The sequence below is a fragment of the Mytilus californianus genome, unplaced genomic scaffold, assembly GCF_021869535.1.
Source record: "Mytilus californianus isolate M0D057914Y unplaced genomic scaffold, xbMytCali1.0.p SCAF_20, whole genome shotgun sequence".
Lineage (NCBI taxonomy): Eukaryota > Metazoa > Mollusca > Bivalvia > Mytilida > Mytilidae > Mytilus > Mytilus californianus.
The window spans coordinates 2750629-2773428 of record NW_026262669.1 but is presented as its reverse complement, the minus strand read 5'-3'; the positions used below and the strand labels follow the sequence as shown (position 1 = coordinate 2773428).

Sequence of the window (22800 nt, the reverse complement as noted above, 5' to 3'; positions counted from 1 at the left end):
CATATACCAATTTTAACGGCATATGAGATATTCATGGTCCAACTCATTCGGTATTCAAGAGCTTGAAGCGGCTACTTAGACGTTATAAAACGTCACCCGTGTCTGAGTAGAAAACTGATGAACAAGGGTTATGTCCAATAACGTCTCGTCCTTTTTATAATAAAGTTCATCAGAAGATACCAAGACCTTGTTGATAAATATTCAAAAAACAATACATGATGGTCTTGAAGTCTAAATTCTAGGTACTGACGTTGTTTATTGCCTTATTTAAGTGTTATAATGTTATTTTTGTTTGTCTTTGCATATTTTTAACCTTTAATGGCTAGTCCATTTTTGATAATATACTTTTAGCGTGGATCGGTATTTATATATCCCGCCATTGCATTATTGTGCCATGGTCATTTTTGTTTTCTTTTATGCGTATGCACTTTGTCTATAGAGTGTCTATTCCCATTTCGTCTTTTTTTGTTGATATATTTCTTTGTTTGTATAATGATCAAGATTATAACACAACGTTGATTGCTGTACCCCACATTTTGAATTTTTTACCTATTGTGTCTGTTTGTTTTCCTCACACATTGTTGTCAATATAAAGGACTTATATGTGAATGTCAAGCAATTGAGAAGTTAAGTTAGCAACACAACCAGGTGTATTCCACCATTTGCTACATAAGGAAATGCCTGTTCCAAGTCAGGAATATGACAGTAGTTTTCCATTCGTTTGATGTGTTTCAGCTTTTGATCTTTCCATTTTATGAAAGACTTTTTTTTGGATTTTGCTTTTTGATATAGATCTAACCTCCAAAAATAATGCTATTGTTGAACAAAATGTTTAACTACAGCGCTTTTAAATTTTACTAAAAAAGACAATGATTTTTTAAGACCGCAGTTTTTGTCACACAAATCGTATATCATCTGGTGGTTATAAGCTAATTATTTTGTATTTACATTGTGTCATAGGTCAAATTTATTTGTTCAGTGTATGTTCAGTGGTGTTAATATGTCCTTTGATTGAGTTAAGCTATTTCAGTTGATATTTTATAGTGTGTCTTCTTTGTTGTGATGTTACACTATTGTTTCAGAAAAAGGGTGAAGGTTTGGTACCATTAAAACGTTTAAACCCGCTGCATTTGTTTGCACCTGTCCTAAGTCAGGAATCTGATGTTCAGTAGTTGTCGTTTGTTGATGTGGTTCATAAGTGTTTCTCGTTTCTCGTTTTTTATATAGATTAGACCGTCGGTATTCCCGTTTGAATGGTTTTACACTAGTAATTTTTTTGGGGCCCTTTATAGCTTACTGTTCGGTGTGAGCCAAGGCTCCGTGTTGAAGACCGTACTGTGACCTATAATGGTTTACTTTTATAAATTTTTACTTGGATGGAGAGTTGTCTCATTGGCACTCATACCATATCTTCTTATATCTAAGTCTGGTATCTTTGATGAGTTTATACATTGCACTAGGAATTTAGAAATAAAGCACTTTAATCTATTAATTTAGAACTATCGCAGAGTAACTGAACCAAAAAACTAAAAAAAAATAATTACATTGTCAAAAACAACAAGAAAATATCTAACAGTAGATACATCGGTTTTTTATTGTTTTTGTTTTCTGTTTTAGATTACATCAGCAACGTTTGAGTGAACATGACAGATATTGTGATAACGGCATGTTCTGAACTGAAATGTGTAAACACAAATTTCTAATTTAATGTCTGATGTAAGTAAGTGTTAACAATATTTATTAAACACTGTCGTCATACATCAATCTCGAAGTAAACTTTTAGGATTTGATGATCAGCCCACAACAGCATTACTTATGCAAGAACACATTTGGAAACGAAGAACAATCATTGATTTGGCTATTATGTTAGGGTTCGGTTCGTCATACATATATTTTCTTCAGTATTTTTCTGGGTTTTTTAAATGATTACTCTACGCGATCCTGCTGGAGGTCAATCTAGGAAAGTGCTTCAAAAGCATACAATTTTTAAACTGATATTGTCTTTTTTTTTAGTTTATACATTACACATGCCATTTTAAAAATAGAACCCCTTAACATATTGGGTTTTTCCCCATAGTGAGTGTCGGGTGTTGAAATTGTATTGTTAATGTTAAAAATTTTTACAACTTTTCTACGTTCTCATATATTAAAATTTTACAGAAACTAAGGTTCCAACTTCCTAAGGCAAATTTGACATTATATAAACTTAATTATTTCATGTTTTTCATGTCGAGGCCTTTTACGGCCTACTTTTCAATATGGTTTTCATTGTTGAAGGCCGTACAGTTGCCTATAGTTGCCTACATCCACTTCATTTGAATTTCGGTGGATAGTTGTCTCATTAGCAATCATACCACACACCTTTATTTTCATATAAACTATATTCTTTAGTAATTTTAATTTTTCATAAATTAGCTCTTATTTCCGTATTTATGAATCCCTGGCTTTCTTATGTAAAGTGTAAAAATCAAACATTTGATTACAGGAATTGAACAAAAATTTTGTTATGAGCAATATTTAAATATTGAAAATAAGGGGTTTTGGGTATGTCAATGATACTGCAGCCCACCCACCAAAATATTAAAAAAACACGAAAGAGAACGTATGGTCTTATACAATACATGGGTGTGTACAATAATTGCCTACGATAGTTCAATTTATGACTGGAGTTAATTAGTTGTCCATATTGGTAAAATCTTGATATTGTTTAAGTACGTGTCTATCTAGAAGTAAAATGGGATACTTTGACACTTTTTTTCTTATAATTACTTAACAAGTTATATTATATTTGTTGTTAATAAATTGCTTACTTACTCCTCTATTTTTCATTATTAGTAAGAATATTTCATTAATAATGTATCATGTTTTACTATGGACATTAACATGGCGTATAACCAGGTAGTTTAGTTTTATGTTTTCCTTGGCTAGTTTTATGTTGCGTTCACCCCTAGGCGCAAGAATCTAAATCCACTTTTCTTGATGTATCTTCATCAGAAACTCTTAAAGCCGAATATTTTAAAGCCAAGGCTGTATAAGAAATGAATCAGTTGAAGAGCAAAATGACCAAAAAAAGACGCAAAAAAAAAACCAACATTTTCATCTAAGTTCAACTCTTTTATCAATTATGTACCATGTTTACTATGCACACTAACATTGCTTTTTCAGCTGATTACATGTTAAAGCTAAGTTTCAAACAAACAAGCATGACAATCGGTTTGCGATTATATTTATAAAACAAATTTACTAATTTCAAGCATTTCATTACAAGTTTTTCTTCGTGTTCGTGTTACCTACAATAAGAAGATACACCAATTAAAATGTTAGTAAAAAATTCCAGTATATCGATATTACTAATCTAAACTAAAAAAGGCATCAATGCTTTAATGAAGGTCCACTTATGTGTGTGATACAACAAATCTATCTGATTGTGTACTATATGTCAAAATTTAGACGTTATAATATATAGTGTTAATTCTGTAGCGAATTTAATTAAACAGCACATAGATCACGCAATGCCCACATAATAATAATCTAATAGATTCAAGACAGAAAACACTTGATTCTCTCCTTCATAATGAACAGAAAAATACATTGCTCAGAGTTTCTCTAATTGCATGTGTAGCGGACTATGCACGTACTATCAATAATACACAGTTTCAAGGAACGCCATGTAGACTTCTACATGAGGTTTCATAAAGAAAAAATCCTGAAGTGGAGAACTCACATACACTACTTTTGTTTTGCCAAATAAAGAAAAAAACAACGGTTTTTGTACAACAATTGTATTCTTCGAACGTCGTAGTATTCAAGCGTATGCATGCCCAGCAAAATGTCTTGATCAAAGTATATATGATGACGATGTACGTACACCGCCAATACGCAGAGCAAATAATAAATGTCATAGAACATATATATAGAAGAAATACAAACTTACATTTGAAATACTTAATAATATCCTCCTTTACCAATTGGTCTACTGACAACATTGCTGCCTCCTCCAATGACACCAACAGAACCTCTGACAACACCACCAATTGGACCTCCGATACCACCAATGGAACCAAGAAGTCCACTACCACCTCCTAAAATACCACTTACACCACTGACAATACCTCCACCACCAATAAGACCAGATCCACCAAGTGAAAGACCGTAATTTTGGTTGGTTACCCACCATGGCAATAAGGAACAACAAGTATTCAATCTACCAGGAAGAAGAGGTGCCAAGTTACAGTTCTTGTTGAGTTTTATTTGTCCTGGAGCACATTTCAAACTACATGTGCACCATGGTCGACCTCCACCAACAAGTCCTGTAAATAAATCAATTTCAAGATTTGTTGTCATGTATATTAAATCGTATACTTGGTTGATGGAATATACACTTGATAACTTGTGTTTGACCGAAGCAATTTTCGGAATTTACCTATGTGTAAATACAATGGAATGTTTAGAGTTCTATGACGACAACGAACTTTAACAGATATCCAAATGTATCTGTGGTCAATTTTGACTGATTGAGTCTAAACCGTAGATTCTACACATTTTTTTTATGTTATCAACGAGGTATGTTACGTTAAGCTGATTATATCATCGGGAACTTACAGTCCTCCATGTTCTGACCCTAACTGGTAAATTAAATCAGCACTTGACGAATGTCATGAGTCTATTGCATGTTATGTGTATTTATATTCAGCTGGAACGTTTATTTTCGTATAAGGCACATATTCATTATAAATTAGGTACAGTGTTGTAAGAAAGAGACATATCATTTAAGAACACAGATAGATGAATATATGACAGATAAGTCTTGCAAATATTTGAATTAAAATGTGTGATGTTATATTATGTTTATTATATCGTATACTTGTTTAATGAAATAACAATCGATGAAATCGTGTTTATCTTAAAGCGATTTTTGGAATTCTTATCTATCGCGAATTTATTGATTAATCTAAATCAGAAACGCTCATTTGTAAGCATTTGAAATCTAGAGATGCGTATATACAATACAATGCTAGGAGTTCTAACAGGGATTTAAACAGACAGACAAAAGAGTAGGTTCGACCAAATTAGCTCTTGTTTTTAGCACTACTTTCGAATTAGATTTTCCTGACCAGATTAACAACCAATATAGTTAATACAATAACAAAATTGTGACATCAAAAATAGCACTCAATTTGATTTTCCACGAAAATTAAATAAACACAGGAACATTTACATATATCGACAGCAAATATCTTTTCGAGTAATGTTTCCTAGAACATTTCAAATTGCAAAGCCTGCGCCCCAGATGCTCTATGTTTCCTATGCCTAAATGTGATTAAAATTTGAACAATTTTGTCAAATTGCGCAAATATCTTTATTCGTTGGCCTTTATTGGGATGTACACATCAACGCTGTCGAATAACATTTTCTTTCATGCCTTTTCGTCATTTTGAAACTTTTTTTTCTCCTGAAACATTAAACTTAATAATGGGGCCAAATATGACCTTCATCAAATGTATTCCTTTAACTTTGGTCGATGGAGTATGAACCACAGATTTTTTAAAAATCCTTAATTTATGAAAGGGGAACTTAGGAAAGACCTGATGATGCCAACAGGGACTAATAATCGATCAGGTTTAATGCCTTGCTGGTAATTTAGATAAGTATTTGGCAAATTGCGTGCGACCAGTGCGTTTTTTTTTTTTGTAATGTTGCGTTCATCGGGACGTCTACCTGCCTATAATGGACATATTCGGTAGAAATGTAGCGATTTTTTAACACAAAGTTATACGAAATTTGCAAATTATTCATAATATAAATGGTCAATTTAAAATTACCTGTATTTAAACCTCCGATCACTCCACTTATTCCACCTAATCCACCTACTCCAGCTAATCCACCTAATCCACCATTGTTTAACAGAAGTCCACTACCACTGACAATTCCTCCAGCCCCACCAATAACTCCACCGCCTCCAATGAGTGCTCCACCTGTGACAACTCCACTACTACCAAGTCCTCCTAACAATGAACCTACTTTGCCATACGCCGAAACGGATCCGACAAGTGAAACTAAAAGTAAAGTCAACATTATCGTGGTTTTACTTGATCAGTAGAATATGTGAAGTTCTATTCGGATATGTTTGTCCTTTTATACTACTCTTATCGTAAGGCACGTAATACATTGCTTACAAAAACTAGTGGTTTGATATATTATGAAAAAGGAGAGTTTTTAAATTGTGGTTAAAAAATGTTCAGTGCAGACATATGTTTATAAAATAGGGCATTTGTTTGTGGACAAAATCCGATACAGAGCATGCAACTATCACGAACGTTAGAGATGACTATATTAGGTCAAAGAATAACAAAATGTTTTGCAGATGTAAGCCATAACCTGCTAATTTTCACTATTGCATCAGATTATATGTTTTGATAAAAAGAGGCACTTTATTATTTTCATAAGTATATTAACTTGAAAGAATAGATTGATACAAAATACTCTATCTTTTAGACTTTTGTATTGCATCTTCATAAGAAGAATAAAACAATTGAAGTGCAAAAAATACATCGTCTTGACTAAATAGGCAATATTATACAAACACTTAGTGTTTCTTTATTTACTGGATACGTGAATTACTAAGCATTTACTTTTATAATACCGAGTCTGCCAATTTATCAATTCATCAATTATAAAAAAAAATAAAGGTCCTTGAAACTGATGTTATACTAACACGACTAATGCATGATAATCGTCTGGTTCGATTACAATGTGTACTTTATGAAAACAAAATTGGCATTCCGAAAGTAATCAATGGCACTTGGTCATGCATCATTTGGTATTGATCTGACCTCCGGAATAACGTTATTCGTAAACAAAAATTACAGCGCATTTCAATTTTACAGACTTTGACATATAAGTACGTCAGTCAATATTCTACTCTGTACGTCGCATTTCCTTAATGATTGGATTACTTCAACCAGTCCTTAACTATTACGACTTGGGAAATTGATATAATTGGAAATGGATCAGCCGCCCTGACAGTTTTTATTATATAGATGTTCAGTCTTCAGATAGTTTAAAAATCGCAATTTGAAAACCTACTTGTTTTACTGAAAAAGAAAATTTTTTTCAACACCGCTGTTTTTGTCAAACACATCGTATATCATCTGGTGATTATAATTCTGGTATCTTTGGTGAGTTTACATATTGGACTAGAAAATTGATAAAAATAGCAATTTAACATATCATCTTAAAGCTATCGTAGAGTAACTGAAGCAATCAACTCAAGAAAAAAAATTAAACTGTAAAAATAGCAAGAAAATATTTAAATTGATAAATCGGTTTTTGCTATTTCTGTATTCTGTTTTGGATTACATCAGCGAGGTGTGCGTGACCATGAAAGATATTCGTGATAACAGCATGTTCTGTACTGAAATGTGTAAAAAAAATGTACCAGTAAATGTTTTAAGTAAGTAAGTGTTAACCATATTTATTAAACATTGTCATCATTCATCAATCTCGATAATTTATTTTTACTGTGACCAGGTGGAATAAGGCATAGATGAATTGAATGCAGAACGTTCACATACTTTATTATATACTATAAAGAAGGCAACGACAGATCTGAAATATACAGATAATGACAAATAAATATAACTTTACAAATAAATGCATATGAATATATCATTTTGTAGCAAATAATGTATATTATGTTTAATTACACTATTGCAAATAATTAATAATGCAAAACTAGTTAAATGACAACTCTGAATGTAAACAATTTGTTAATTAATGCTAATGAAAACTGTTCACTAAAGTAAGTTGACCATACGTCTCAATAAAATACTATACAACACTGAAAATTTATTACAGGTAAAAAAGAAAATATAAAGTTTGAAATACAATTAGCAAAGTAAATGAAACTAAATAAAATATTTAAGACAAAAACTTTTAACCATAGATTAATTTGTAAAACCCTTAAACTATAAATACCTTATTATGCTGGCTACGGCTCATAGTGTTGTTTCTGGTGTTTCTTATTCTGCATTGACAATATAGTTAAAAATTACAGTATATATATAGTCAAAAGGTGAACTGTCAAACTAGCCAGAACCAGATAAAACAACTATTAAGAAAAGTAATTTGTCTAATAGCCAGTGGTGAGTAAATACCAAAGAGCCTACATAGAGTATTTGGATTCATTGAACCATATAATACAAATATATGTTCAATATAGTAAGATATTTATAATATAGAGTAAATAGATATAAACGAAGTACAAAGTTGGGAATAATATCAAATAGATAATTTGTATATAAATGAACTTGTCCACATTACGAATTGACGATAAGCCCACGACAGCACTAGCTTATGAAAGATAGCATTTAAAAACGAAGAACAATCTTTTATTTTCAACAACTTTGAGGTCTTAGACAAATGTTTCATCATCTTATGCTAAGGAATACCTTGTATCTCAGAATGAAACAACATCAGGCAACGTTTACCTAAGATTGATTTGACTGTTATTTTAGGGCCCTTTTCGTCAGATATCTATTTTCCACCGTACTTTTACATCCTTGTTTTTCAAACTTTTCCCGTAAGCTTTCCTGATGAAGGTCAATCAAAGAAAGTGCTTCACACGCATACAATTTCAAGCTGATATTTTTAATGATTTCATACATTACACTTAAAATTTTCAACATAGAACCCTTTATCCTATCATTCTCTAAGTAGTGGTTGTGTTTTAGATTTAAATGGGTCTTTGCCATTGTGAGAGTAAGGTGTTGATTATTTTATTGTTAATGTTAAAATTTTTAAAAACTGTATTACGTTCTCATATAAGGAAATTTGAAAGAAACTAACGTTCAACTTCAGCAGGCAAATTTGACATAAGATAGATTTAACGATATTGTTTGTTGATTTTATTTGATCAATTAACTCTTATATCCGTATTTATGCATCACAGTCTTCCGTATGTTAAGATTGAGCATTTCTGATGAAGGTAAATCCACAAAATCGTTTCGGACACACTTAATGTATAAGCTGTTGATTTATTTTACTAGTACTGATTAGATACTTCTTCTGGTAGAATGTAACCCTCCGGATAATAATCAGATGTGTAGTCAATGCTTTGGTAATGAAATTATTTATAAAATGTCCCTATCATAAATTTCCCGTTTTCATCATGCTTATATTGAGAAGGTTGAAAGAAAAAACTGTTCCGACTTCCTCAGGCAAAATTGAGCTGCAATGGATTTGGTTGTTCTGTAATGGTCTTTTTTCAGCATATAGCTTAAACAATAGGCGTAATAACGTACCACTGGCTTTGAAACGTTAAGACCAATTCTCTGTAACTACCAACCATTTCATATAGGGAGGTCGTCACGCATAGTTATCGATTTTCCTGAAACTTAGCTTTAACATGTAATCAGGTAATGTTTGCCTATTCTCTTGAAAACTATAATAGATAGAAACATTAAATATAAAAAATCAGCAACACAAGATATACAAAAAAATAAACTTGGTTGAAATCGTCAGCTGATTCCTTTTAAGAGTTATAGCCTTTTAATGACGATTTCAATATTTTTTTTTGCGTTTTTCTTGAATTACAAAAATTATCAGCAAGACAAGCTAAAGCATAAGTCAACATGGTTTGAATTAGTCTGACGACCCCTTAGTATAGTTATTGCCCTATAATGGCGAGTTTTGGGTAACAGTCGTCATGTAGTGTGAACATATCTTAATAAAGAATTTGCTATATGTAGCTACAAGATAAAATAAATAAGAAATATATAAGTAATTTAATAATTGGGATAAGGACAAAACCGCAGTGGTTATTTAAATCTGTCCCCCTTAGTACCCGTTTAAGGGCAAAACGCCTATATGGAATCAAAAGACAGTTTCGGCCATGTTGCTTAATTAGTCTTGTTTGGTAATTTTTGCTACTTAATTTTCGATCTATCCATAGTAGTTTTCAATACAAATAACTTAGATTTGCTATATTTCTTTCTATCCATTTATTGAAGTTTCAAGATTAGGACCAGAAAAGTAAAACATGAGGCTCCGCAGAAGCTGTATCATGATTCAACTGTTTGTTTTGCGTAAAAAAAGATACAATAAAATTAGAATACCATTTCTAGCAAAAACGCAAAATCAAATTATTATTCCGCTGTGTTCCTTATTTTGTATTATAGTGTATTTGTGTCTCTTCAAATGTTCTTTATCTATATATGGTAAGAATGATATGTTTTGGTGGCAATTTGCACAATAATTTCAAAGGACAAGACTTTCGCAAAAGTTTACAGACAACAACGACGTACGATAAGAGATGGGAAAACCTCAAGTTGCCCTGTAGGCTAGGCCTTCAAAAATTATAAAAAAAGGTTAAACAATCGTTTTTAAAAGTCATTTTAACTTTTTTGTAACTTTTTATCTAAAATCAAAAATTGAAATAAAATAACTACGAAATTTGCTCAAACTGACTCTAAAGGTTGTCCGGTTGTTCTGAAAATGTTACGATAGATCAACACCTACTGTCCATTACATTCCTGTCCTCCTCTAACTGTTTTAAATTTTGTAAATTAAGCCATAAACTATCGTTGAAATTGCAGTGTTTTATTCTATTTATACCAGCTATAATTGTTATCAGGTATGAACAGAGTAAGGGGTGTTTTCAGAATAAATGCTACGCATTATCACTTATATTTGTTAATGCAGTTTCAAATGTAGACTGGCAATGTACAAAATGAGTCCAATGACGAACGCCCAGTGTTTGTGTAACATACAAATGCTCTTTTAAAGAGCCACACGGGGACAGATCTTTCATGTGATCATTAATAACATTTGTTAGAATGATTTGTTTAGTAATTGAGACTAATAACGGAAAGAGAACACGAGTGATCACCTATTGACCGCGGTCAATAAGTTTGAATCATCAATGACACATTAACTGCGATCTGTAAGGTTAAATCTTAAATGACACATTGTCTGTGGTCTGTTAGTTTGAAACATCAATGACACATTGACTGCGGTCGGTACGTTTGAATCATCAATGACACATTGACTGCGGTCGGTACGTTTGAATCATCAATGACACATGACTGCGGTCTGTACGTTTGAATCATCAATGACACATTGGACATGTTAAATCAGTATTTGTGTACTAAAATAAGGCAGCAGGAACACACAATTGCCATCTTATGGAGTTTGTTTGGTGATCTTTTTTTTAATTAGGGTTTGACAAGTTTACCCAGATCGTATATAAGTTTCGTGGGACGGTAAACAACATCACTGTAAAATGTAGGATGTGCTGAAATAAGTTTTTTACAAGAACAGCCAAACTTGCAAACCAAATCTTTGTATCGATGGAAGAATTTTGTAGTTTTTACATAATATGCGATAACGAAATCCCTGACTTAATAATTGAACAGTATTACATAGGATACGCGCTCATTGAAATCCAAAAAGTCACTACAGACATGGGCATAACGAACAAGTTGGGATATATAAATACCGTAAGATGGTGCCACATCACCGTCCAAAAAAAGGAAAATTAAGTATAGGGAAAGAAAAATCATCACTTTTGTCGTAAATTTCTTTTTCTAGAGTTTCTAGTGTAAAACTGAAATATCTTAATCTAGGAAAGGACACTTACCGCTGTTTATATTTGATTTTTTTAAAGGAAGTTCTGTGGGTAAATTTTGGCAGAATATTTAGAGAATTCTTGATTATCGAACAAACAAAATATCATCACAATTGCGGTAAGTGTTGTTGAACTTATCAATTAAACGGAATTAAGACGGGTCTTTACTGAGTTTGGTCATAAATTGTGATTCATTACAGTACAGGAACAAGAATGCTATTAAAAGGGCATAATTGGTGCCCATATAAATACCTACAATCTGTCGATAGATTAAATGCAGAAACGTGCATACATGTTTTCAATGAGAAATTGTATGGCTATAATCATCTCATTACATCTCTAGTAAGTATATCTAGCATATTTACCTTTCTCGTTTGAGAACAAGGCTTTATATGAGCAGATAAATTTGCAATTAGACTTATCGAACGACCATTTATTAAATAGGAAAACGTTGGTTTGATAAGATTGTGCGGAAGTGTAGTGTAAAGAGTAGACAATTCAGTGATTGTGCTACTGTGTTTGGAGAGGTGTTTCATGATCTGCATCTTTAGATACAATTAAATGACCAGCCTCATTTGTACAAATGCTAAAATGATGCACGTGAATTATTTTTAGTCTGTTGTAATTATATTTAATATATTACTGTCTGGTTGTGAGACCAAATGATACGGACAATAATATGACGGTTGAAAACGAAAGTCGAAGAATGAAGATATTTTTATTGTATGTCAAACTGAAACAAAATATTTAATTAATTTATTCAATTGATGTTTTTGACAAGTATTCACATTATACCAGACCATGTATGATTCATTAAATGAAGGTCAATTCAATATTGAAAAGGCTATTTTGGCCGAATCATCAAGGTAGTTCCAATTTATTAGTACAATAGTGAGCACTGATGTCATAAGTGTAAGTTCTGCTCGATCTGAATAGTCAATAATCGATACACATGCTTATTTGACGATCATTTACAAGTCGGTAATTAAAACAATGATTAAAGGATCTAGATAACTCGAGCTGTACTAAATCACTTTTTTTGTCTAACATTAGCGCATCGTTATTAGGTTCAATCACAACTAAAACCGGGTTAACCGTGAAATGTATGCAATGTATATTGCATTCGTTCTTTCTCGTAACTCTGTCAAAGCGTGTTTCGGGTAAGAAACATACACCTGTTAATGCAGTCCTTATAGTAAACATGGAAAGAGTGTAGCATGTTCCATGTAAGAAACATACACCTGTTAATGCAGTTCTTATAGTAAACATGTTGAGAGTGTAGCATGTTCCATATAAGAAACACACACCTGTTAATGCAGTCCTTATAGTAAACATGCAGAGAGTGTAGCATATTCCATGTAAGAAACATACACCTGTTAATGCAGTCCTTATCGTAAACATGCAGGGAGTGTAGCATGTTCCATATAAGAAACATACACCTGTTAATGCAGTCCTTATAGTAAACATGCAGAGAGTGTAGCATGTTCCATGTTAGAAACATACACCTGTTACTGTAGTCCTTATAGTAAACATGCAGAGAGTGTAGCATGTTCCATGTAAGAAACATACACCTGTTAATGCAGTCCTTATAGTAAACATGCAGAGAGTGTAGCATATTCCATGTAAGAAACACACACCTGTAATGCAGTCCTTATAGTAAACATGCAGAGTGTAGCATGTTCCATATAAGAAATATACACCTGTTAAGGCAGTCCTTATAGTTAAGATGCAGAGAGTGTAGCATGTTCCATGTAAGAAACACACACCTGTTAATGCAGCCCTTATAGTAATATGCAGAGAGTGTAGCATGTTCCATGTAAGAAATACACACCTGTTAATGCAGTCCTTATTGTAAACATGCAGAGAGTGTAGCATGTTCCATGTAAGAAACACACACCTGTTAATGCAGTCCTTATAGTAAACATGCGGAGAGTGTACAATGTTCCATGTAAGAAACATACACCTGTTAATGCAGTCCTTATAGTAAACATGCAGAGAGTGTAGCATGTTCCATGTAAGAAACACACACCTGTTAATGCAGTCCTTATAGTAATATGCAGAGAGTGTAGCATGTTCCATGTAAGAAACACACACCTGTTAATGCAGTCCTTATTGTAAACATGCAGAGTGTAGCATGTTCCATGTAAGAAACACACACCTGTTAATGCAGTCCTTATAGTAAACATGCAGAGAGTGTAGCATGTTCCATGTAAGAAACACACACCTGTTAATGCAGTCCTTATAGTAATATGCAGAGAGTGTAGCATGTTCCATGTAAGAAACACACACCTGTCAATGCAGTCCTTATTGTAAACATGCAGAGAGTGTAGCATGTTCCATGTAAGAAACACACACCTGTTAATGCAGTCCTTATAGTAAACATGCTGAGAGTGTAGCATGTTCCATGTAAGAAACACACACCTGTTAATGCAGTCCTCATTGTAAACATGCAGGGAGTGTAGCATGTTCCATATAAGAAACACACACCTGTTAATGCAGCCCTTATTGTAAACATGCAGAGAGTGTAGCATGTTCCATGTAAAAAACACATACCTGTTAATGAAGTCATTATAGTAAACATGCCGATAGTGTAGTATGTTGAAATATTTACACAACATACGACGGAGCAGACGGTATTGATTAATTGATCAGACTCATTTGAATGGTGATAAAACGTTGCACGTTCATTGTTGGTATTGTCTTATGGTAATCTGTACTATATCGTATATTTAATGCTTTTAAGACTAACTTTCACGAAGTCAGATTAACCTGAAAACTGGTATGCCAGTTGAAACCAAAAATAGAGATATACATACTGCTAAAAGGGAATATACATTTATTCGTTTTATATATTGACTCTTTTCGGATACTCATAAATCAATCAATCAATCAGTTTTTTAATGTTATTCCTCGAATTAATTTGTGTTATTCTTATTTGGATCATAAAAATACCATAACAAAACAGATGACAGAAGGACATAACGAGATAATAGTGATAATGGACATAATAGTTTGTAAAAATTCAAAACAGTGCGCCGACAAAAAAACAAAACAAAAGTGTTTATTTTTTTATTAAGTAAACAGTTTTTTCGGAACTTATTTTTTCTGTTCTTCTCCAAAACTTTGTATATGATTTGTGTATCTATTATTTCCTTACCGGTTTTGATTTTGATTACCAATTAGTATATCTAATAAGCTATGGACCATGTTTTAATATGCACACTAACATGGCTTATAACGACGTAGTTATGTACTATATTTTCCTCGGCTTGTTGTATGTTGTGATCAAACCTAGGCGGCAGAAAACAATTCCAGCAAAACACGATGTGCTTTTCATTTTACAGCACAACATATCACCCCATGTTTTGTGGTTGGGTTACGGTTACTCAGAGTACAGTTTTTTATTCAATATTATAGAATGTTGTTTGTATATTGGTCAATTTTCGCTGCTTTTTCATGACGTACAATTTCCGAATGTAGACGTCAAATGAGCAAAAAATGTTGTAAAAATAAATAAAAAAAAAACAAAAAAAAACAATTTCCAAGCATTTCACAACATGCCTTCGTTGTTTTGCCTACAATGAGAAAATACATCAATTAAAATGTTACAAAAACTGATTTTAATGAATCATGTTTAACTGCCATATTGACAGTTTAAATTCTTACCTTTTCATTTAGAAGAGTTTGTGTTGCTTGTAAAACCATGTTTTCTAATTCTTCCCCTTCACCTGGACATATTGTACTGCAAATGGAATAAGGCACTCCAATGCTTTGGAAACACACTTTTTTTCGTGTTTTCTAACAGGAAGTGCTTAAAGGTGTTGTCTTTTCCTTTATTGGAGAAACATTTTATATTTGAAGATAAGCATTAAGCTGCTCAAGTTTTCCAATGCCACAGACGGAAGCCTCCGAATCTTGGCTGAACATTGGCTGGCTTTGACTATCAGCATCAGAGAAACAATTTACCTGTAAAAGTGAAAGAAAACTTGACAATCATGTTAAATTAAAAGAAAGTCACTCGATATTTAAGTTAGGTCATCATTTACCATTATTAAATTGAGAATTATGTTGGTTTTTTGTTTCTTTTTGTGAAATATTCCAACATGCAAATGGAAAATTATTGCATTGTGGGAACGAGGCTCGAGGGCTTATATTGACCGACGGCTAATGATACATCCGATATGAAAAATAACATGTTATGACCTTTTTATCATATGCTTCAACAATGGAGAAACATAACAGTTTAATATATTGATCCTTCAAGTGGTTTTCAAGTAGAAGTTCAAAAAAGTGAAAAGTTTACGGACGACGGAATGCAATTGCAATACATCCGATATGAAATCTTTCTAGCGTATGCCTCAAAAAAAGGAGACAAACAACAGTATAATATACTTTTATATTGACTATAAAAACAAAAACAACAAAACATAACAAACACAGTTTGGAAAAGTCAACATTTGTAAAGTAACTGCTTAATCATGCCGGAAACTTGGCAAAATGCATTTATTGTATCTTTTTGTTTGTCCATTTTACATTATATATTTTCCTGTTTCCTAGAATTTGTTTTGTATCCTACTTTGTTATGTTTTTTTCACTGCAAACGTACCATTGAGGTTTATTTTCTAGAATTTGCCGAGTAACGTCGGAATGCCATGCGATAACGTTTCGGAAAGGCATGTGATAATAGCTGGAAGCAGTTTATAAATTTTCCGTATCAGCCCGCTAAGCATCATTTAGAAAAATATAGAACTCACGTAAGTTTAATGCTATTATCATACTGTAAAAAAAATATGTTATTTACTCTAAGTATATAATAAAATTGTGTTCGTCTAAAAGTGATTTTTGGAATTTTTATTGCGAATTTATGGATAAATCAGCAACGCTTATTAGTAAGAATTTGAAATCCTGAGATGCATATATACAATAAAAAGTTATAAGTTCTATGACCAAAAGGGTTTAAACAGATCGTCAAAGGAGTAGCTTCAATCAATCCCTACATTATAATGCCCATATTTTTCGCAATACTTTCGAATTAGATTTTATTATCCAGTATAATAGCTAATACAATAACTAGATAGAAAATATGTTAACACTTCATGTACTTGCGTTTTTCCATGACGTGACAAATAGCACTCAATTTGATTTTCAACGAAAATGAAATGAATACAGAAAAAATAACATTGATTTCATGGACGGGAAATATAGAGCGCATGCGGCGACAAAAACGATCTTTACCAATAATGTTTGATATAACATTTTAAACATCTGACTATAATAGTTAGTGTGGCGAATCCTGCGCTCTATGTTCCTGAACCTAAATGTGATTGAAATTCGAAAAATGTTGTCAAATTGCTCAAAAATCTTAATTTGTTGGCCTTTTTTGGGATGCAAGAAACAACGCTATAGAAATAAAAAATTCTAATATGCCTTTTCGTCAACTTAAAACAGTTTTTTTTTCTCCTGAAATTTTGAACATAATAATTGGGCCAACTATGACCCTTATCAAACTTATTCCTTTATCTTTGATCGATGGAGTTTGAACATTAGATTCTTAAAAGTCCTTAATTTAAGAAAAGGGAACATGGCAATGACCTGATGATGCCAACAGGGACTAAAAGTCCTTCGGGTGTTATGCCTTGCTGGTAATTGAAATAAGCAATTGATAAATTGCGTGCGACCAGTGCGTTTTTTTGTAATTTTGCGTTCATCGAAACGTCTACCATCGTATAATGCACAATTCAGTAGAAATGCATCAGTTTTGTTGTTTGCCAAATTGCATTTAAGACGAAGTGTTTTAAAAAGATACATACACGGTAAGAACACAAATCAAAACAAAAAATGAAAATTATTGTTAAATATTCTCTTCGGGTAGAATTGGGTGGGTGGGTTCTTGTTTCGTCGTAATTGATAATATAAATGGTAAATAAAAAAATAACTGTATTTAATCCTCTGATTACTCTGACTTATCCACAATTGTTTATCAGAAGTCCACTACCACTGACAATTACGCAAGCCCCACTGATTACCCCACTGCCTCCAACGAGTGCTCCACCAGTGACAACTCAACTACTACCGAGTCCTCCTAACAATGAACCTACTCTGGCATACGCCGCAACGGATCCGACAAGTGAAAATAGATGTATATTCAACATTGACATGTTTTTACTTGATGTGTAGAATATGTAAAGTAATAATCAGATATGTATGTCCTTTTATACTATTTTTATCGTCAGGCACGTAATACTTGGGTTACAAATACTAGTGGTTTGATACAATATGAAAAAGGAGAATTGTTAGATTGTGGTTAAAAATTGTTCAGTTTAGTCATATGTTAGTTAAGCAGGGTTTTTTTCTGTGGATAAAAGCCTATACAGAGCCTTAATTATCACAAACGTTACAGATGACTAAATTAGATTAACGAATTTCAAAATAGTTTGCTGATGTAAGCCAATTTGAAAAGAGACTATTAAAAATCTGCCAATTTTCACTATTGCATCAGATAATATGTTTTCAAAGAAAGAAGCTTTTTTTTTTAATTTCATAAATTTATAACTTTGAACAAACAAATTGATACAAAAATACCATATTTTTTTGATTTTTGTATTAAATCTTAATTAGAAGACTGAAGAAATTGAAGCGTAGAAAATACATCGTCTTGACTTAAATGTAATATGGGTGTTCCTTTACCTTTCTGGATATATGAATTACTAAGCAATCAACTGAAAAATGTCTCCCAAATTTACTAATTAATTGAATTATAAAAAGTGTTAAAGATCCTTGAAAGTGGTGTTATACTAACACGACTCACGCATGATACTCGTCTGACTCAATTACAGCGCGTGCTTTTCAATTTTATGAACAAAACTTCAGCATTATAAAAGTAATGAATGGCACTTGGTCATCCATGATTTCATAATAGGGTCTTTAGAAATACTGTGAAAATGTCTACTCAAGCAGTGGTATTAACAATTTGTGGATTCCAAAAATCCTTAAAGATTTTCTGGATAATTTTAAACCTTGATCTGAAATTATTTCTATCAAAACTTGTGAGTGTTTTTCAACCTTGTATACCACTAGTCCCCATCTGAAATTGAAAAATCGTTTAAAAGAAATAATCCACACTGCTGTTTAATATACAGATAGTAGGAAACACTATCCATTTATTGTTTTTGGATATCATACGGTATATTTTGTTAATAGTTAACACAATAATCAGTATGCTGACGTTTCTTATTGACAAAATATTTGTTGAATTTGCAGGTAGACTTTGTCAATAAATTGTCGTTATTCCTATGGAAACGAACTGTGCGACTCTCCTTGTCGACCTCTTCTTATTTTTATATGAGTCGACGTACCTTCAGGCACTTTTCAAAAATAATAAAATCAAAGAAGACTGATCATTTAATTTCACATTCAGATATATTGATGATGTTTTTCTATTAACAATCCAAACTTTTCTGATTTGTTCCATTTATATATCCCTCAGAGCTAGCAATTAAAGAAACAACAGACACGGCTTTCCTCCGCCACATTTTAAGACTGATACCTCGAAAATGAGATAAGCGGTCATCTCAGTACCAGAATCTGTAACAAACGAGACGATTTTAATTTTGAAATTATAAATTTTCCCCACCTTAATAGCCATATACAAATTTTATGCATGGTCCAACTCATTCGGTATTCAAGAGCTTGAAGCGAATACTTAGACGTTATAAAACGTCACCAGTGTCTGAGCAGAAAGCTGATGAACAAGGGTTATGTCCGATAACGTCTCGTCCTTTTTCTAATAAAGTTCATCAGAAGATACCAAGACCTTGTTGATAAATATTCAAAAAACAATACATGATGGTCTTGAAGTCTAAATTATAGGTACTGACGTTGTTTATTGCCTTATTTAAGTGTTATAATGTTATTTTTGTTTGTCTTTGCATATTTTTAACCTTTAATGGCTAGTCCATTTTTGATAATATACTTTAAGCGTGGTTCGGTATTTATATATCCCGCCATTGCATTATTGTGCTATGGTCATTTTTTGTATTCATTTTTGCGTATGCACTTTGTCTATAGAATGTCTATTCCCATTTCGTCTTTCTTTGTTGATATATTTCTTTGTTTGTATAATGATCAAGATTATAACACAATGTTGATTGCTGTACCCCAAATTTTGAATTTTGTACCTGTTGTGTCTGTTTGTTTTCCTCACACATTGTTGTCAATATAAAGGACTTATATGTGACTGTCAAGCAATTGAGACGTTTAGTTAGCAACACAACCAGATGTATTCCACCATTTGCTACATAAGAAAATGCCTGTTCCAAGTCAGGAATATGACAGTAGTTTTCCATTCGTTTGATGTGTTTCAGCTTTTGATTTTTCCATTTTATGAAGGACAGTTTTTTTGGGATTTTGCTTTTTGATATAGATCTAACCTCCAAAAATAACGCTATTGTTGAACAAAATGTTTAACTACAGCGCTTTTAAATTTTACTAAAAGAGACAATGATTTTTTAAGACCGCAGTTTTTGTCACACAAATCGTATTTAATCTCGTGATTATAAGCTAAGTCTGGTATCTTTGATGAGTTTATACATTGCACTAGAAATTTAGAAATAGAGCACTTTAATCTATTATCTTAGAACTTTCGCAGAGTAACTGAACCAAAAAACTAAAAAAAAAAAATGACATTGTCAAAAACAACAAGAAAATATCTAACAGTAGATACATCGGTTTTTTATTGTTTTTGTTTTCTGTTTTAGATTACATCAGCAACGTGTGAGTGAACATGACAGATATTGTGATAACGGCATGTTCTGAACTGAAATGTGTAAACACAAATTTCTAATTTAATGTCTGATGTAAGTAAGTGTTAACAATATTTATTAAACACTGTCGTCATACATAAATCTCGAAGTAAACTTTAAGGATTTGATGATCAGCCCACAACAGCATTACTTATGCAAGAACACATTTGGAAACGAAGAACAATCATTGATTTGGCTATTATGTTAGGGTTCGGTTCATCATACATTTATTTTCTTCAGTACTTTTCTGGGTTTTTTAAATGCTTGCTCTACGCGTTCCTGCTGGAGGTCAATATAGGAAAGTGCTTCAAAAGCATATAATTTTTAAACTGATATTGTCTTTTTTTTTAGTTTATACATTACACATGACATTTTTAAAATAGAACCCCTTAACATATTGGGTTTTTCCCCATAGTGAGTGTCGGGTGTTGAAATTGTATTGTTTATGTTAAAAAATTTTCTAAGTTTTCATATATGAAAATTTTAAAGAAACTAAGGTTCCAACTTCCTAAGGCAAATTTGACATAAGATACACTTAATTATTTCATGTTTTTCATGTCGAGGCCTTTTACGGCCTACTTTTCAATATGGTTTTCATTGTTGAAGGCCGTACGGTTGCCTATAATTGCCTACATCCACTTCATTTGAATTTCGGTGGATAGTTGTCTCATTAACAATTATACCACACACCTTTATTTTCATATAAACTATATTCTTTAGTAATTTTAATTTTTTATCAATTAGCTCTTATTTCCGTATTTATGAATCCCTGGCTTTCTTATGTTAAGTGTAAAAATCAAACATTTGATTACGGGAATGGAACAAACATGTTGTTATGAGCAACATTTAAATATAGAAAATAAGGGGTTTTTAATACTGCAGCCCACCCACCAAAATATTAAAAAAACACGAAGGAGAACGTATGGTCTTATACAATACATGGGTGTGTACAATAATTGCCTACGATAGTTCAATTTATGACTGGAGTTAATTAGTTGTCCACATTAGTTAAATCTTGATATTATTTAAGTACGTCTCTATCTAGAAGTAAAATGGGATACTTTGACACTTTTTTTCTTATAATTACTTAACAAGTTATATTATATTTGTTGTTAATGAATTGCTTACTTACCCCTCTAATTTTCATTATTAGTAAGAATATTTCATTAATAATGTATCATGTTTTACTATTGACATTAACATGGTTATAACCAGGTAGTTTAGTTTTATATTTTCCTTGGCTAGTTTTATGTTGCGTTCACCCCTAAGCGCAAGAATCTAAATTCTAGCAGAGCAGGATGTGCTTTCCTTTTTTTCAGCACAACAAATCAACTCAAGTGTGTTTGTTCGACTTTGGTAACTAAATGTAAAATGATGTTTGTCTTTTCGTCGTTTTCAGTTTCTGTTTACCCATGACGTACAACATCTTCAAAATGTAGAGGTCAAATTAACCAAATGATGATTACACAACCAAAAACAAAATGTGATTGTAAACAAAAAACAAACATGGAAATCTGTTTGTTATAGTATGATGGTAAATTAACTTGAAGTAAAAATGAAATAAACCAAAGTGTCTGTGTTTTAAAAAAAGATGTTATTTGCAAAAAGAAAAAAAAAATGAAAACACCACGTTATCAATTCCAATTTTCTTGATGAACCTTCATCAGAAACTCTCAAAGCCGAATATTTTAAAGCCAAGGCTGTGTAAGAACTGAATCAGTTGAAGAGCAAAATGAACAAAAAGGACGCAAAAAAAACATTTTCATCTAAGTTCAACTAACATGTTCACTATGCACACTAACATTGCTTATAACAAAGTTGTTTAGATATATGTTTTCCTCAGCTAAACAATGTTGTGTTCACACCTAAACACAAAAAACTAAATTCAAGTAGAGCAGGGTGCGGTTTCCTTTTAGCAGCACAACATTTAGGTTTGGGTAACTTAATGTAGAATGCTGGTAAAAATAACAGAATATAAACTACACAGCCAACAATCAAATGTGATTGTAAAAAAACACAAACAAGCATGACATTCGGTTTGTGATTATATTTATTAAACACATTTACTAACTTCTAGCATTTCATTTCAAGTTTTTCTTCGTGTTTGTGTTACCTACAATAAGAAGATACACCAATTAAAATGTTAGTACAAAATTCCAGCATATCGATATTACTAATCTAAACAAAAAAGGCATCAATGCTTTAGTGAAGGTCCACTTATGTGTGTGATACAACAAATCTATCGGACTGTGAACTATATGTCAAAATTTAGACATTATAATATATATTGTTAATTCTGCAGCGAATTCAATTAAACAGCACATAGATCAGGCAATGCCCACATAATAATCATCTAATAGATTCAAGGCAGAA

At 32.2% G+C, this 22800-nt stretch overlaps 1 protein-coding gene and 1 long non-coding RNA gene across 23 annotated transcripts in view; both read right to left on the bottom strand.

Moving 5' to 3' along the window:
* LOC127731700 (uncharacterized) overlaps positions 1-22800 on the bottom strand; it is a 220832-nt gene that overhangs the window by 161578 nt on the left and 36454 nt on the right. For 3 of the 22 annotated variants that reach the window (XM_052240502.1, XM_052240503.1, XM_052240510.1), the window contains one exon: positions 4113-4310. The exons of 15 other annotated variants lie outside the window; for them this stretch is intronic. In XM_052240502.1, the coding sequence (XP_052096462.1) occupies positions 4113-4310 (198 nt within the window). Of the gene's footprint in view, positions 1-4112; positions 4311-5858; positions 5886-5915; positions 6117-22459; positions 22541-22800 lie in introns of those variants that run through there. 4 more of the 22 variants (XR_007995695.1, XM_052240492.1, XM_052240491.1 and 1 more) reach the window with 3 other exon arrangements.
* LOC127731703 (uncharacterized) lies at positions 3211-4104 on the bottom strand. Its single transcript, XR_007995696.1, has 2 exons — positions 3935-4104; positions 3211-3290 (listed from the first exon to the last, which is right to left on the bottom strand). It is a non-coding gene; the product is annotated as an uncharacterized LOC127731703 (long non-coding RNA).